General features: G+C 63.1%; 2 protein-coding genes across 10 annotated transcripts in view; one reads left to right on the top strand and one right to left on the bottom strand.

The window, feature by feature from the left end:
- POMT1 (protein O-mannosyltransferase 1) overlaps positions 1–13,413 on the bottom strand; it is a 27,084-nt gene that overhangs the window by 2,161 nt on the left and 11,510 nt on the right. For 6 of the 8 annotated variants that reach the window (XM_040632098.1, XM_040632093.1, XM_040632096.1 and 3 more), the window contains 7 exons: positions 11,759–11,851; positions 11,334–11,454; positions 10,902–10,999; positions 10,257–10,370; positions 9,443–9,569; positions 8,545–8,722; positions 7,243–8,042 (listed from right to left, as the gene is read on the bottom strand). In XM_040632098.1, the coding sequence (XP_040488032.1) occupies positions 7,868–8,042; positions 8,545–8,722; positions 9,443–9,569; positions 10,257–10,370; positions 10,902–10,999; positions 11,334–11,454; positions 11,759–11,851 (906 nt within the window). In that variant the 3' untranslated portion in view covers positions 7,243–7,867. Of the gene's footprint in view, positions 1–753; positions 821–7,242; positions 8,043–8,544; positions 8,723–9,442; positions 9,570–9,648; positions 9,919–10,256; positions 10,371–10,901; positions 11,000–11,333; positions 11,455–11,758; positions 11,852–13,413 lie in introns of those variants that run through there. The other 2 variants (XM_040632095.1, XR_005835289.1) reach the window with 2 other exon arrangements.
- UCK1 (uridine-cytidine kinase 1) lies at positions 1,596–7,241 on the top strand. 2 transcript variants are annotated; one of them, XM_040632099.1, is made up of 7 exons: positions 1,602–1,825; positions 2,291–2,450; positions 3,245–3,341; positions 3,509–3,651; positions 3,731–3,825; positions 5,527–5,575; positions 6,064–7,241. In XM_040632099.1, exons 1-7 carry the CDS (start codon positions 1,718–1,720, stop codon positions 6,240–6,242), a joined length of 831 nt encoding a protein of 276 aa, XP_040488033.1. In that variant the 5' UTR covers positions 1,602–1,717; the 3' UTR covers positions 6,243–7,241. The 2 variants fall into 2 exon arrangements, with proteins under 2 accessions (XP_040488034.1, XP_040488033.1); XM_040632100.1 differs by lacking the exon at positions 3,731–3,825 and having other exon boundaries at positions 1,596–1,825.

Here is a 13,413-nt window from a genome sequence, read left to right as displayed (position 1 = left end):
CCAGAAGGGACGCGAACCCAGAAGGGACGCGAACACAGGACGGGCGCCTCCTCCGGGCCGGGCCCTGCACCAAGCCCACGGAGGGCTTCCTGGCATAAAAGCAGCTTGTCAAAGCCCCACTCTTTGGTTTGAGTTACCCAATCTGGCCCTAGCCCAGGACCCCCAAACCACCCCACCCGCAGACCCTAAGAAAGGCATGCGCCCCCAGGTCCTGCCTCTCTGTCTACACTCTGCCTTGACCTCCCTGTGTGGCCCCCAAGGCTGGCCCTGTGGGCAATAAACGCCTCTATTCCAATTTCTCTGTGGCCTACTGAAACTCTGCTCGCCCTTCAGCGCCCTGAGCTCCACTTGACAAATGTTCATTTTAAAAAGTCATAGCATTGCCCTGTTTGGGAAGAAAGGAAATTCAGAAGAACCACATACCTGCCAGAGGTCACTCAGCAGAGCAAGGGTTGAGCGCTCTCTGAGCCCGGAGCCTGGCTCCTAACCCGGCTCGCTCACGGTGAGCAGGAAGGGCCTGCTCAAAACCTCTCTCATTTTGAGCTCCTGCATAAGTTCCTCTCATGTCCCTTCATCAGCTTTAGTCTGTCCAGGTCACAGAGCTCAGGCGGCCCCAGGCCCCTAGCACCCCCACCCCCTGATCAGCAGAAGCTGTCTGTAACCCCTCCGGAGATGGGTTAGTGTTTCCCAAGTTACATAAATGGCGACTTTGCCTGGTGTCTGCATGTCACTGTAGTCCCTCTGGCTTCATACCTCGTCAAATATTCATGCAGGGCTCACAGCGCATCAGGGGCTCCATCCACAAAGAGAGTCTTGATGCCTTGAGGGAAGTATAGAATTTGAATCCATCAGCATTTCCCTTCTCTGTGTCAGGCACCGGGAGTTCAGGGGTACCCAGCGGACTCGGTCTCGGCTTCCTTGGCTCACAGCCCGCCTAATGCAGGAGTCATCGCTGTCACCACCACGTGCCCGGGGAGGTTAAGGAGGCGACACTTGCTGCAGAGGCCGTGGGGAACCACTGAAGGCGGGGGTGGGGGGGATGAGCGGCACGATCAGGACAATGTTAGGAAATTGACGGCCCCTGTGGAGGACGGGCTTCAGGGGCTAAGGGAGGCAGGCTAAGGGGCTGTGCGCTGGCAGGGAGGGCCGGACACATGGCGAGGACGCGAGATAGGAGCCGAAGCCATACCGCGCTGCCGGGGTTACCGCCCACGAGGCCGTAAAGTCGGTGAGTTTCCGACTCCGGGCTCAGGAGGCTGACTTGCCGGTCCTGGCGCTACCCTCGCCCCGACCCGGCCCTGCTGGGAGGGGTTGAATCATCCCCGACGCCCCCAGGCACCGGAGGCGCGGACGGAGGGAACTTTCGCGGTCACCGCCTCTGCTGGGGAGGCGGCGCCGCATCCGGAGACTCGGGCAGCCAGCGGCGCTACCGAGTGGCTTTCGTCCTTTCCAGCAAACCCGCAGCACCAGGGGCCGCGGGCAACCCAGCCGCAGGCGAGCCGACCCGCCGCAAGCGGGCGCAGGGCCCGGGGTCGCCTCGGACTACAACTCCCGCCGCACCCCGCGCGCTCCCACCGCCCCGCCCCCGCCGCGCCGCGCTCCTCCCGGAAGTGGAGCCTCGGGGGGCGTCTCCGACCTTCCCGCGGGGGCGGGCGGGCCGGCTGGTTCGGGTAGGCGGCGGGAGTCAGGAACCTGATGCCGGGCAGCGGAGCCCGGGATGGCTTCGGCTGGAGGCGGCGACTGCGAGGGCGCCGCGCCGGAGGCGGACCGTCCTCACCAGCGGCCCTTCCTGATCGGGGTGAGCGGCGGCACCGCGAGCGGGAAGGTAAGGGGCCGCGCGGCCCGGTGGGGCCTGCGTGCCACCTCGACCCTCGGCCCCCTGCGACTCGGAGCGGACCGATCCAGCCTCCAGCCGGGCAGGAGACCCCCGGCTCCTGGCTGCCGAGGCGCCTCCGCTAGGGCGGGAGCGGAGGCTGCCAAGGCGCCTTCCCCGGGGCCCGGAGCGGAGGGGCGAGGGGCTGCGGCCGTCGTGGGCCAGGCCAGGGCCGGGGTGCAGGCAGGGCGTGGAGCGCTTGCCCTCGGGCTCCCCGCAACCTCCCCGCTGGTGTCGTCCCGGGCCCCCGGGTGCGTGCTGCCCCTGCCGGCGCCGCGCGGCCTTCCCCCCAGGCCAGCCCCACCTGCCAGTGGCCTGCTGGGCAGCCCCTGGGGGCTGGTGGGTCAGTGTCTCCAGAGGCCAGCTCCGTGGCAGGAGGGGCAGGTCCAGGCGGGAATCGTGTTTGTGTATTCCCAGTCCACTGTGTGTGAGAAGATCATGGAGCTGCTCGGCCAGAACGAAGTGGACCACCGGCAGCGGAAGCTGGTCATCCTGAGTCAAGACAGGTTCTACAAGGTCCTGACCCCAGAACAGAAGGCCAAGGCATTGAAGGGGCAGTACAATTTCGATCACCCAGGTGCAGCTGAAGACCCTGAGGGGAGTGAGGGAGGAGGACAGACCAAGGGGACTGGCTCTGGGGTTGGCCAGCGATGCGGAGAGATCCCCGTGGTTCCGTGACATTTCTAAGGTAGCCTGAGCTGGAGCAGGCTGTGTGATTAAGTCAGAAAGAACTTTGCTTCGTTCCCTGCACCCCGAGCAGCGCTGCAGGAGCTGCCGGCTCCCTCAGTTGGAGCCAGTCACCACTGCTCTGCCATGACTGTGGTCATGGAGAAATCCCCCCACCTTCCTGCTGTGTGGGGTCCTTTGTGCACAGCACATCCTCTCCCCACCTGCCCTGGGGCAAAGTCCTTGAGAGGCTGGCAGGGGAAGCAGTGGGTAAACAAGAGGGCCATGTCTGGTCTGGTCTGATCAGGGGTCAGGTGCAAATGAGGTAGACAGATGAGGGGAAAGAGCCAGCCTCCCCTGGCCTGCCACTGCTAGAAGATTCCACCCTGTGGCTGGCTCCCATGTGAGAAGAAGGCCTGAGGAGCATCAGTTAGTGGTTATTTCCCAGAAAAAGAAGCAGGTGCCTGACCCACCTACCTCCCAGTGCTGGCCGATCCGAAAATCCCTGGGTCCAAACTTCTGCGTGGGACAGCAGCCTGCTAATGTGAACTGCAGGGGCAGCCCACAGTCCAGATGTTCCTGAGGGTCGTTGGTATGGCCAGCACCACGCTGTGGCTGCCCCCCCCCCCCGGGACAGAGGAAGTTCGCTCCCACCCCCAGCGCAAGGACGCCTGGATAGTCTTGCCTTTTGTTCCGTCCCTGCAGATGCTTTTGATAATGACCTGATGCACAGGACTCTGAAGAACATCGTGGAGGGCAAAACTGTCGAGGTCCCAACCTATGATTTTGTGACCCACTCAAGGTGAGCAAGGTGGTTCCTGGGAGAGGGACCGGGGGCCAGCTAGCCTGTCCCCTGCTCTGATTTGTCCCCCTCCACGAGGTACGTGCCCGGGGACTGGAGCCCCCTGTGCCTGGGGTCCCCAGATCCCGTAGCTCTAGCGGGGCCCATCTCCTGGTGTCGCCTCGCAGGTTAGCAGAGACCACGGTGGTCTACCCCGCAGACGTGGTCCTGTTCGAGGGCATCCTGGTGTTCTACAGCCAGGAGGTCCGGGACATGTTTCATCTGCGCCTCTTCGTGGACACGGACTCTGACGTCAGGCTGTCGAGAAGAGGTAAGGCGGCCGCAGGCCTCTCTCTCGTGCTGGCTGAGGCCGGCCGCGAGTCCTGACCGCCTTGCTCCTTCTGCCTCAGTTCTCCGGGACGTGCGCCGCGGGCGGGACCTGGAGCAGATCCTGACCCAGTACACCACCTTCGTCAAACCTGCCTTCGAGGAGTTCTGCCTGCCGGTACCTGTTTCGCTTGCTTGGGGACCCCTTTCCTCCCTTTTCAAGAAGACCCTTGGCGCCCTGTTCCGTGAGAGCCGAATCATGGGGGAGCGGGGTCTGATTTACGAACGGAGAAGTTAGCTTATTATGCCTCCTCGCAGGAACAAGTTCTCCGCTCTAAAATCATTGTCTGTGCGAGTCCCTTCCTCTGTCTGGAAAAGCCCCTTGGCCCCCAGGTCCACGCAACTCCCCTCTTCCCTGCTTCAGGCCTTTCTCCACGCCGCCTGCGTGACCCTCCCAGGGTCACCCCGAGGACCCTTTGCTCCCGGCCCACCTGCTTTCCGCCCTCCAGGGCGCCTCTGGCTGGCTGAGGCTCGCTGCGCCTTGCTTGCCCCCCCTCGGAATGGGGAGCTGCACAGGGGCAGGGACTCGTGTCCGTCCCCCGCCCACACGGGCACGTCCGTGGCACGGCGCAGGCACTTGCTGACCCCACCCATGCCACCTGTTCCTCCAGGCTGCTCTTGGCTGGCACTCAGCGGCCTGAGGCCGTGTGTCTTTCCCTGCACTTTCCAGCTCCTACTGGATAGGACTTACAGGTGGTTTGAAAGGGAAGCATAACATTGCGCTTCTTAAAAGGAAAATACAGCACAAAGGAAACGGAGCCAGGGTCCCTGCTTCCGTCGAGTAGACAGATGAGTTCTGTCTGCTGCTGTTGGAAGAGAACGTTTTTTTACATCCACGGTGTCCGGAAAGTGATTAGAAAAGTAAATTGATAACCCTACTGTCTCTGTTATTCGCAGAACGAAAGACATTGGCAGAGCAGGTAGTTTACGGTAAAACTCGACACCCAGTCCCCCCGGGTGACTGTGTGTGGAGGCTGTGCCCCAGCACTGACCTTGAACTTCCCGCTCCCTTTACGTGCAGCCACCCACCAAGTCCGGCCGGGGTGACCGTGTCCCTCCCTGTAGTGCGACCTTCGTCAGCTCTTCTCCTGCCCCTCTCCAACCCCTCTTCTGCTCCCCACCAGCGAGCACCCCCCGTGAAGCCAGCCTGGCCCTCCCGTGCTCGTGGCTTCGGTGGGTCCCCACTGCCTGTAGACACAGCTGCCCCAGGATCTGGCCCATGTCCACACACCCGCTACACTGAACAGTCAGCCCATCTCAGACTGCTTCCTTTTTCTCTCCCTCTGCTTGGCCTGATGGAGGTGTGTCCCCCTCAGCAACGTCTGGTTGGGGTCCCTCCTCGGTGGCCCTGTTCCTCCTGGTGTCTCTGTCCCCGCCCTCACCTGGCGGAGCACCTGCAGGGACCGGGTGTTAGCGTGGAGGCAGGTACGGCACAGGGCTTCGTACGTACTGTCCAGGGGGTATGCCTCACCCGTCTCCTGCTCCCTGCTCCGGGCTTCTCGCAGAAAGGTTCCTAGTTCCGGAGGAAGAGGGTCACGTGTGGCAGAAGGGTGCCACAGGTCACTTGGCTCAGTAAGCGTTAGCACAGAACTGTCCCCGAGATGGTGTTCCCAGGAAAATGCAGGAGCATTTCAGAGACGCCGGGGGAGAAACACATCTTTTGGCTTCCTAGGCTTCTCCTCCTGCCTCACACCTGCCTAACACCTGAGTCCTGGTCCCAGCCACCCCCGGGACTGCTCTCCTGCCGTCGAGTCTGGTGTCGAACAACCAGAAGTCCCCAGGGGGACAGATATCCTGAGATCTGCTTTTTGCCTTGCAGACCAAGAAGTATGCGGACGTGATAATTCCTCGAGGGGTCGACAACATGGGTAAGGACCGGGCCTGACCCCTTGGTCTGCTTCCCGGGGCCCGGGAGCAGACCCTGCCGTGTCCTGGCAGTTAACGCTGAGGTGATGAGGGTTGCCATCCCCGTACGTTTATGGCATAAGTTCAAAGAATACTTAAAAAATATATTTAACACGTTGGAGAGCTTGAACGGACGCCCTCTGATTTGTCAGTTATCTGATACCTGTACTGACTGGGACCCGCTCGTTGGCAGAAAGCATTTTGCGCGGGCTCTTGGGGAACAGAAACCCCGCAGACCGGGCCGGGCAGTGGTCTTGTGCGCCTTCCCCCACCCGCGGGTTTCTGTCCACTGAGACTCAGCGCCGCCGGGAAGCCTTCATGGGAAGCGGGTGCCCTGGGCCCCGAGCCGCTGCGGGCCCTGCGGCCCCGGGAGCCGGCAGCAGGTCGAGCCCGGCCTTGAGGCGTGGAGGGGGACGCACGTGGCTGAGCGCTCCGTCTGTCTTTGCCGCAGTGGCCATCAACCTGATCGTGCAGCACATCCAGGACATCCTGAGCGGCGACCTCTGCAAGTGGCAACGGGGGGCCAACGGGCGGAGCTACAAGAGGACGTTCCCTGAGCCGGGAGACCGTCCCGGGGTGCTGACCTCTGGCAAGCGATCGCACCTGGAGTCCAGCAGCCGACCCCACTGAGGAGCGGGGTGCTCCGCCCCTATAAACGCAACCGCTGCTTCCTCTGGGCGCCAGATGGTACGGACGGGATGGGACGGGGATCACAGTGGTCCTCGCTGCACCTGTTACACTCGACGGGATGTTGGCACGCCCTCCCGACGTCTACACCTGCTTCCTCACGTTAAGGAGGGTTAGAAGTCTAAGTTACTGAGAAATGCCCCAGAACGTGTGGTGAGCTGGTCACATCTTTTGGGAACATGGAGCACACAGCCTGGTCGCCGTGGCTGTCCCAGTGTGTGACAGGAACCCACAGAGAGAGAGACCCTAGGTCGACCTGGTTCCCACACACGTGCAACTGAAACAGAGGTTTGAGGAGCGAGTACTTCCCCTTTCTATGTGTTACACGTGCGAGTGTTTCGTTATTTATTCTCCCACGTGAGCTGTGACCTAGTAACCGAGTTTCGTGCCTCAGCAGTGGCAGACCGATGTGAGGAGCCACAGAGAGCTTGCCTTCCTCCTGGGCTGTGCGCCAAGGAAGGAGCCCCGGGAACAAGCCTTTCCTTAACCAGCATCAAACGCAACACGGGAGGGGGTGGCGGGAGGCAGGCTGGCGCATGCCGTCTCCATACGCGGGCCTGCTCGGGAGCCGCCTGGGCCCCGGGTGCTGTGTGGCCAGGCCTTCCCCGGGGGAACCCCGGGCCACGTCCAGGGCACAGTGTCCAACACCAGCCAGTCTCCTCGCGCACACTGAGTCCCCGGCTGCACGCGCCATGCCTGTGGCCGGTGTCGTCCTGGTTTGTCTTCCCTCCAAAATGGCACCGTCTGTGTAAAAGTGACGCTTTCCCCTCGCCACCGGCTAGGCTGCATGGGCACTCCCGGTTTCCTCCCGTCGAGCACTGAGTGTAGTTGCGGATAGGACCTCAGTAGAGCTGGGCCGTGGCTGCTTTCTGACGGCCGTGTGACAGTCTCATCAAGCTTACTGTGCCCTTTTGCAGAATGAATAAATAACACCAAATACCAGTGCCGGTGTGTCCCTTTTTTTAATCGTACACAGAAGGCAAATTCAGGACGGGGGTACGCGGGGCTCACAGGAGCCTCAACCCGCTGGAGGTGCTGCTGGCTGGTGCGCCCCCGCCACGTCGGCAGCAGTGAGGGGTCCCGGGCTCTTCGCTGCAGTGACCAGCATCAGGGGCCCGTCATCTGGTAGCTTGCTTGACGCTCAAGTGTCGCAGGCCGGCTCCTCCAGGCCTCACCGGGGACGGCGGTGGAGACGGCCATGGCTCGGCAGCTCCAGTGGGCGCTCGGGACAGAGGACCGGGGCCTCGGCTGCTTCGACCCGAACTCACCCCATCGCCGCCCGCTCCCCTCCCGCGGTTTCTCCATTGCGAGGCCCCCGCTAGCCGCTCAGCATGGCCCGGTTCGGGGGCCCTTGGGCGCCAGTGGACGCACAGGGCACGTTCTTTATTGCCTGGAAAACGGAAGCTCGGCTCGAACTGCTCATCAGCGGCCTGTGTGAAGAACGAGAGGACGGTGGCCTGGCCAGCCGGCCCAGCTTCGGGCTGCTCTGTCAAAGACGAACATGGTTCCAGACGACCGCTCCTCCTACCCTGACCCCAGCCTGTCACACATTCACCGTGTGCGTCCTGCTAGTATTTTCGGATCAGGATGTCCCAGCTGTCTTTCCAGCGAAGGGCCTTGAGTTCGCTGGGCGAGAGCGACTTGTCCCCGTAGGTGAGCGGGCGCAGCGTGATGAACACGTGACAGGCGCAGGAGTACCACGCCACGACCAGGGCGCTGAAGAGGCTCCTCAGGGGCGGGGACCTGCGGGTACCGGAGCACAGGCACGGGGGGCCTGGCGGCTCCTCGCCGTGACGAGCACGCTGCCCCCCTGCCCCGGGCGCTGAACGTGACCCCCTCGTGCATCTTCCAGAATCTCCCATCTCCGCTCCGGTGCCAGAGTAGCATCCCCACGCGGCATGATCACACCGCAGCCCTCCTGAGGGGCTGTGCGGCTCCCAACCCCCCAAGACAGTGAGTCCACGCCCTTCAGCCCAGCTTCCAGAACTCACACTGGCTCACAAAGCTCTCTGGTTTCTCTACTGCACACCATGCCACCCGGCTAACACCACCGGCTGATCTGGGGCCATAAGCCGCCTTCCCCCGCTCCCGCACCGACACCCAGGAGCCGTCTCTCCCAGCCTCCAGCCAGCCACACCTTCCTCCCCTGGTGCCCCGTTGGCCCCTCCCACACCACACCCAAGTCACCACTTGGGACACCCCTGGACCTGGCACCGTCGGAGGCGTGGCCGCGGAGGCCCTGTACCTGCACAGGTGGTCGCTGATGTGCTGCAGGACCGCGGGGAGCAGGAGGATCTGGAAGGTGAGCGCCGGAAGGTAGTGGTACAGGAAGAGCGTCTTCTCCATCATGAAGAAGGGGAGGTAGTTCACCGCCCAGCCACCGGCGCACAGAGCCCCGGCCAGCACCCAGCGCAGCCAGGAATCTGCAGGGAAGGCCGCCCTGAGCCAGTGCTGCAAAGGCTCTCCGCCAGTCCCACGCCAGTCCCATGGGCTGCGTTCCTCTTTACAGTACAGACGCTCTCCGTTTTCCCCCACCTCCCGACCCTTCCCGTGATCTCTGGAGAAAGAGGGATGTCCTAAGAACCTTCTGTAGCTCCCTGCGGGATCCTCACCATCCCAACCCTCTGAGCCATACCAGCCCTCCCCCAGGCCCCGCTCCTCCTCTGGGCTCACCCGCAAGTGGGTGGGGCTCCTGGGAGCCAGGGCTGTGAGGGGCTGAATTTGGACAGCCGCCCTGCCCACTGGGGCAGGAGTCAGCAGGAAGAGGGGGCGGGGGGGCCACCCTGCCTGGGTCTTTATTTCTTGTCTGCTTCAACATGGTCTGCCGTGGTTTCTGTTATGCAAACAGCAGTGCGGGAGTAACCCCGCGCCTGGGGCCACCCTGTGCCGGCCAGCCATCCCAGAGCGCAGGCACTAAGGCTGTGCTCGTGTCCTGGGGCCAGGGCCACGGCTGCCTGGTGCCCGCATTTCCCCGGAGAAGCCTCTAACACAGCGTGGGAACCCAACTGCACCATTTTGTCTCCAGGGAGACAAGACAGATTTCGGCTCCTGCCATGCAGAAACGAGGTCGCCTTAAGGCACAGGCTCCTGGGGAGGCCGGCCCGAAGCGCGGCCAGCACTCGCGGGAGGCGAGCTGCACTAACCCTCGGGCAGATCGCGGATGCTCCTTCGGCGTCGCAGCAGGTACCAGAGGAAGAGCAGAGCGTAGACCACCGTGGCGAGGCTGGCCGAAGCCCAGATCACGACGTTCCCGAGCAGGTGGATCTGAGCCTGTGAGGGCACAGGGGGACCCTGTGAGCCACCGGCCGCTCAGAGGAACCAACCCCCGACGACGCCCGCGTGCCTGCACCTGGAACAGGGGTGCGGGCTGGACCCCAGCTCACTGCTCCGGGAAGAGGGCTAGGCGGAAATGCAACTGGGAAGGCCGACGTTCTTGCTTTAACAACTTCCCACAGAGAGTGAACCTGGGGCCACACAGAGCTAAGGACCCTGCTTCACAGCAAGTGACCGCTCAACTCCGCGCCGGGGGTGGGGGAAGGAGAAAGGGGAGCGTTTCCAGCGTGAACTCATCCGGGGAATATTGGTGGAGCGTGGAGTGCCAGCTCCAGGACTCTTCATTCTACGAGGGGAGGAGGGATGACACGGAAGCTAACAAAGCACGATGGGCCCAGCCGCTCGTGCTCTGCACAGAACAAAGCGGGAATATTTTAAAAACCACTTTTGTCAGAAGAGGGGGAACGATGCGCTCCCACAAAAGCAGTAAAGGCTGGTTTCCTTCAATGTGCGGACGTGCTAGGACCTCACTCCTCACGCCTGATGGGCGTACTGGCCCCGTGCTGCCAGATCTCACCGGGAAGGGCCCAGACACAGCGAGGGCTGGGCGGGAGGCCACGGCGGCTCTCCACGCCAGGGGAGCCTCGGGCGAGCGCCCCGCCGCCCGCACGAGCGCCCGCTTACACTGGTCCTGGGGTGCAGCCAGTAGGCGATGCTGGTGTCCAGGGTGACCCAGTCCAGCGGCGAGGAGCTGTACTTGTGCTCCGAGCCGTCACTCTTCACCGTCAGCATCCTCCACTGCAAAAAGGCCAGAGGCTGCAGTCGCACACACAGCCGGACACTGTCCTCGCTCGGGGGCCTGTCCGAGGGGCTGGGGTGTCCCTTTCACGTGGGTGTCCAGCTTCACGTTCATCTGGACCACCCAGCATAGGCGGCAGCTGAGGCCCCACCCCAGGCCCCCGTCACCCTGTCTGCAGGGAAGCAACTGAACTTGGTGCTAAAAACGCTTTTAGCCTCAGGACCCCGAGTTTCCGATTCTGACCCCTCTAGGGCTCCATCACGTTGACCTGGTGCACTTTGCCCTGACCTGGGGGGCTCCAAACATACTCTGGCCGTGTGGCAAGGCTACACTGCCTGGTCCTGGCTATTCCTGCCTGCAAAGCCACAAGCCCGGGGCCGACCGTGTGGCATCTGCCACTTAGAGCAGAGACAGAGGAACAGTCCCCACTCAGCCAGGTCCGCAGTCAAAGGCTGATGACGGGAGGGAGCAGCTTGCTCTGTCGAGGAGCCAGCACCCCCAGGCAGAGCCATGCCGCCCCGGCCGGTCACCTGCAGCTCCAGGAACCTGGCCATGAAGCTCAGGTTTCTGCTGACGTCCATCTGCGCGGGCGAGTGCAGCTCCAGCTCCCTCTCCTTCTGCTCCTGGCCTGACAGCACACGCCGGACCCAGAAGAACACCAGCAGGTCAGGGGGTTCACAACAGAAGCCGTCAGCTCGGAGAAAATCCCACGTCCCCCTTTTCAAACAGCCCACAGCGTCGCTGCTTTAGCTTTCCCTGCCATTCGTGATCCCCCATCAAGTCTGGATCTCTCCACTCAGGAAGCTCAGCTTGCACCGCCTTCCGGCGATACCTCCGGGGGATAGTTTGCTCGTTTGGGGCTCGGCTCCGCAGAGTGTGGACAGTGCGTCCGGTCCCCGGGGGAATCAGAGCCCTTGTTAAAGCGGCAGCGACGGGAAGCCCCGCGGCTTGGCCGGACTCACTCTTGCCATATCGATGTTCCTCCACGTTCCACACCATGCTCTCGTGGTAGCCCCGGGACACCTTCTCCCCCACGACCTCCAGCTGCCGGAACCCCCAGTCCGGGAGGTGGGCCCCGCTCAGCTAGCAAAACGGGGGGGTGGGGGTGACAGCACATGACGCGGAGGCCCGAGGCCCCGGCTCTTCCCCCCACCCCCGCCACCCAGTCACTCTGTCCGCAGCCGGCAAGGGCGGCAGCCCCTCCGTGGACCCGCCACGTCAGGATTCAGTCTGAGAAGTTGGGAGTCCTCCCCGTTCCATGTGAGGGAAACATGGATGTTAGCCAGACATCCTGCCCACGAAGAGCCCGTTTAGCCCAGAGGGTCCGGTAACCCAAGGTCGTGAGCCCCCAGCCAAGCCAGGCGAGCCAAACGCGGCGCCCTTGTACCTTGAGGGCCACGGAGGTGTTGACGTGCACCAGGCGCACCTCTGACAAGATGGTCTTCCAAACGTCCGCGTCGGATTCCCGGTTTACGATGTCCTGCAAAAGCAGACCCTGTCGATGACCTTGTTCTTTCCCCAATCTCCTGACGTGGCAAGGGAGGACCAGTCACCAAACGACGACACTATCTGAGACAAGGGGCCAGGCTCCGGGGAGCTAACAGGACAGCACCCCTGACTCATTCCGACACCCACATGGCAAGCTGCTGCCGCAGCCGGGCCGGGGGAGCACACCGCCCTCCTTCGGAGTCAAGAGGCCCCCGTGCTCGGCCTTCTCTCTCTCAAATGCAGAGGTGGTCTAGGCGAGGGTTAGAGACGGTCCCTGAGAGGTATCCTGGGGGGAGGGGTGATGGTGGGGAACGGAAACGCTAACACTGAGAGCACTTGGCCTTGTCGTATCTTATCGCAGCCCCGCGATGACCCGTGAGGGTGTGTGGCTGTTGGTGAGGACCAGAGGACCCACGGGCTCACGGGGAGCGGGGAGGAGGCCGGCCCACAGGTACACCGGCGTCAGCCCTCCTCCCTCCCTGCTCCGTGAGCTGCAGTTCCTGGAACCGTGGGCGTGTGGGGCTGCAGGTGCCACCAGCAGGGACAGAGGACGACGACCAGCCTTCGGGAGCAGCGTGGCACAAGGGCAGTGGGTGGGCCGCTGAGAAGTTCCACCGGGAGAGCTCCCAGCGACAGGGCCTGGGTGCAGAGCGCTCCCATCCCGCGGGCACGGCCGAGGAGAGGACGGAGAAGCTGAAGGCAGGCAGATGCATGCAGCACCAAGAAGGCGAGGCTGGGGGTGGGGGGTGGGGGACGCACACACACACACCCCCGGAAGGCAGCCTTGCAGCCCCTGGCTCTGCTGGGAGGGCCCCCCCAGCGGCACTGCAGCCAGCACACTGGGCCAGTCACGCCTGCAAGGACCAGAAGGGGGGGCGGGAGGCCGGTGCTCGGCAGGCAGTGCCTGCAGCCAGTCGGGAGGCTGGAAGGACAGCCTGCCTCTCGTGAGGGAGAGGCCCCAGGGTGTTAGGGTGCGCACCGGACTGAAGCTGATTTTGTGCACGTCCTTGAACTCACGGCAGCGCAAGAGCCCAAGAACACAACTCTCTGCTCCTGCCACCTTTCCCAGGATGCCGTGTGGAGCCCCGGAGAGGGACTCTCGGGGGGTAGCGCATGCCCCCGGATGCTCAGAGGCAAGGCCACCACAGGCCCAGCTGCCTCAGGAGAGGGCACCGGCAAGGAACCGCCCCGGCCGTCCCCAGGGAAACCGCGTGACCAGAAGGCTTGTTCACACCAGGCAAGGCTCAACGAAAGAGGCTCCTGTGGTCGAGGGAGGGTGGCCGAGGCCCCTGACTCTGTGCATTCCATGACCTGGTCTTGAGGCTGGAGAGGCCGCCAAGTCCAAGGGAACCTTCACCCGGCAGGGCCCCGAAGGCCCACGGCCAGCACTAGCACTGACCAAGTTCCCCGCAAACTCGTCCCTCCCACAGAGCAAATCTCTGTTTCCCCGCAAAAACATCTGGGGCTTTTTTAGGAATAAAAATCACTAATTTTACATCTGAATCACAGTTACTCTAAAGGGCAGTTTTGACCGGTCCGTGTCAGGAAGGACGG

The sequence above is a fragment of the Ursus maritimus genome, unplaced genomic scaffold, assembly GCF_017311325.1.
Source record: "Ursus maritimus isolate PB19 unplaced genomic scaffold, ASM1731132v1 scaffold_17, whole genome shotgun sequence".
NCBI classification, from domain to species: Eukaryota; Metazoa; Chordata; class Mammalia; order Carnivora; family Ursidae; genus Ursus; species Ursus maritimus.
This window is presented reverse-complemented; position numbering and strand designations above follow the sequence as displayed.

Excerpts from the sequence above, each read along its gene's own strand:
- UCK1 (XM_040632099.1), top strand. The coding sequence starts at position 1,718 with ATGGCTTCGGCTGGAGGCGGCGACTGCGAGGGCGCCGCGCCGGAGGCG. Across the intron at positions 3,342-3,508 it reads GATTTTGTGACCCACTCAAG|GTTAGCAGAGACCACGGTGG; the intron begins GTGAGCAAGGTG and ends GTCGCCTCGCAG. Across the intron at positions 3,826-5,526 it reads TCGAGGAGTTCTGCCTGCCG|ACCAAGAAGTATGCGGACGT; the intron begins GTACCTGTTTCG and ends TTTGCCTTGCAG.